The 1,496-nt window shown below is 46.0% G+C and overlaps 1 protein-coding gene across 1 annotated transcript in view; it reads left to right on the top strand.

Moving 5' to 3' along the window:
- LOC106819785 (neurobeachin-like) overlaps positions 1-160 on the top strand; it is a 4,133-nt gene extending 3,973 nt beyond the window's left edge. Inside the window, exon 6 of the mRNA XM_014824371.1 lies at positions 149-160. Coding sequence (XP_014679857.1) covers positions 149-160 — 12 coding nt within the window. The remainder of the gene's footprint in view (positions 1-148) is intronic.
- Positions 161-1,496: the final 1,336 nt, after the last annotated feature.

The raw sequence follows: 1,496 nt of genomic DNA, 5'->3' as shown, positions 1-1,496 counted from the left end.
TGTGTGTATGTGTGTGTGTGTTTGTGTGTGTGTGTGTGTGAGCGCGTGCGTGCCTGCGTGCGTGCGTGCGTGCGTGCAAGTGCGCGGCTGTCGCGAGACCTCGAGCGATCATTTTTGTGTGTAGATTTTTCGCACATTTCGGTTTTAGGACCTGTGTTAACAGTAATCGCCTTAGAGTGAAAAACTACACGTACAGCACACTTTTGCGGTTTCCCTCGAGTGGCGGTTACACAGTGAAACAAGCCCTATAGTAGAGACACCTGTCTATAAAGGACACCCTATATAGAACGGACACATGTCTATAAAGGACACTTGGGAATATCTCTTAAGTCACCCTCATAAACAACAGTCGACTTCACGTGATAAAATAAGCTCTGCCTAGATATTATTATAAGTTGCCATCGAGGTTCATTGAGAAAGTAATGGACAATTTGCGCATTGCAACCTGATCATGTGCGTAATTCATGAATCTCTCTCTCTCCTCCTCTTCCTCCTCCTCTTCCTCTTCCTCTTCCTCTGCTTCTTCATCCTCCTCTTCCTCTTTCTTCCTCTTCCACCGATCGCAGGTTTATCCTAGCCGGCGTATCGACGGGCTGCGTGGTCGTGCTTCACGTAGACTTCAACAGATGGCACCACGAGTTCCAGCGACGCTACAGCTAGTTGCCATGGCGACGGACCGTTTTCCGGCCGTCCGGGCCGAAACCAAAGTTTGGGAACGTGCTGTGCTGTCTGGGAGCGGAGTGTACCGCACCTGGATGCTGGAATGCTTGGAGTAGTGGAGCTTCTAATTATGGTTGTGTGCTGCTGTCTTTAGTGTTAACGATGATGATGATGATGATGATGATGATGATGATGATGATGATGATTGATGATGATGCCGTGCATGTTGCCGGCTTATGAACTCTTTACAAGATTGCAAATCGTGTTCCTCGCTGAGATTTGCATCCATCTAAATACAAGCTAATGATTGATATTAATTATAGTGATTTACTATTTGGCACATTCGTTGATGACTGATGCTTACTCGTTTGTGTGCACGCACGCGTGCGCGCAGACGTACACGCGTGCGCGCAGACGTACACGCGCGCGCGCATTCATGCCCGCAAACATACTACGTACGCTCGTAATATATAAATATATATATATGTATGAGAATATATAGATATATGATATATCTACATCTATAATATATGAGTAACATAGATTTACTAGAGAGTCACTATGGAGTTCGTCCCATATATAGTGTTTTATATGTGAGTTGCAATGATGGGGGCTTGACAGGGCGATGTACCCCTACAATCAACGCCCTAATCAAGTGGTTGATAAAAGCGTGTCTGCAATTTTTCTACTACATACTAATTGACATTCCAATACGAACCATTGAGGTGATTTCATTTCAAGTTTAACCGGACGCTCGTGTGCGTTTCTGTGTGTGTGTGTGTGTGTGTGTGTGTGTGTGTGCGCGCGCGCGCGCTTGTATGCGTGTGTGCGTACGT

This window comes from Priapulus caudatus, unplaced genomic scaffold (genome assembly GCF_000485595.1).
Source record: "Priapulus caudatus unplaced genomic scaffold, Priapulus_caudatus-5.0.1 Scaffold4451, whole genome shotgun sequence".
NCBI classification, from domain to species: domain Eukaryota; kingdom Metazoa; phylum Priapulida; class Priapulimorpha; order Priapulimorphida; family Priapulidae; genus Priapulus; species Priapulus caudatus.
This window is presented reverse-complemented; position numbering and strand designations above follow the sequence as displayed.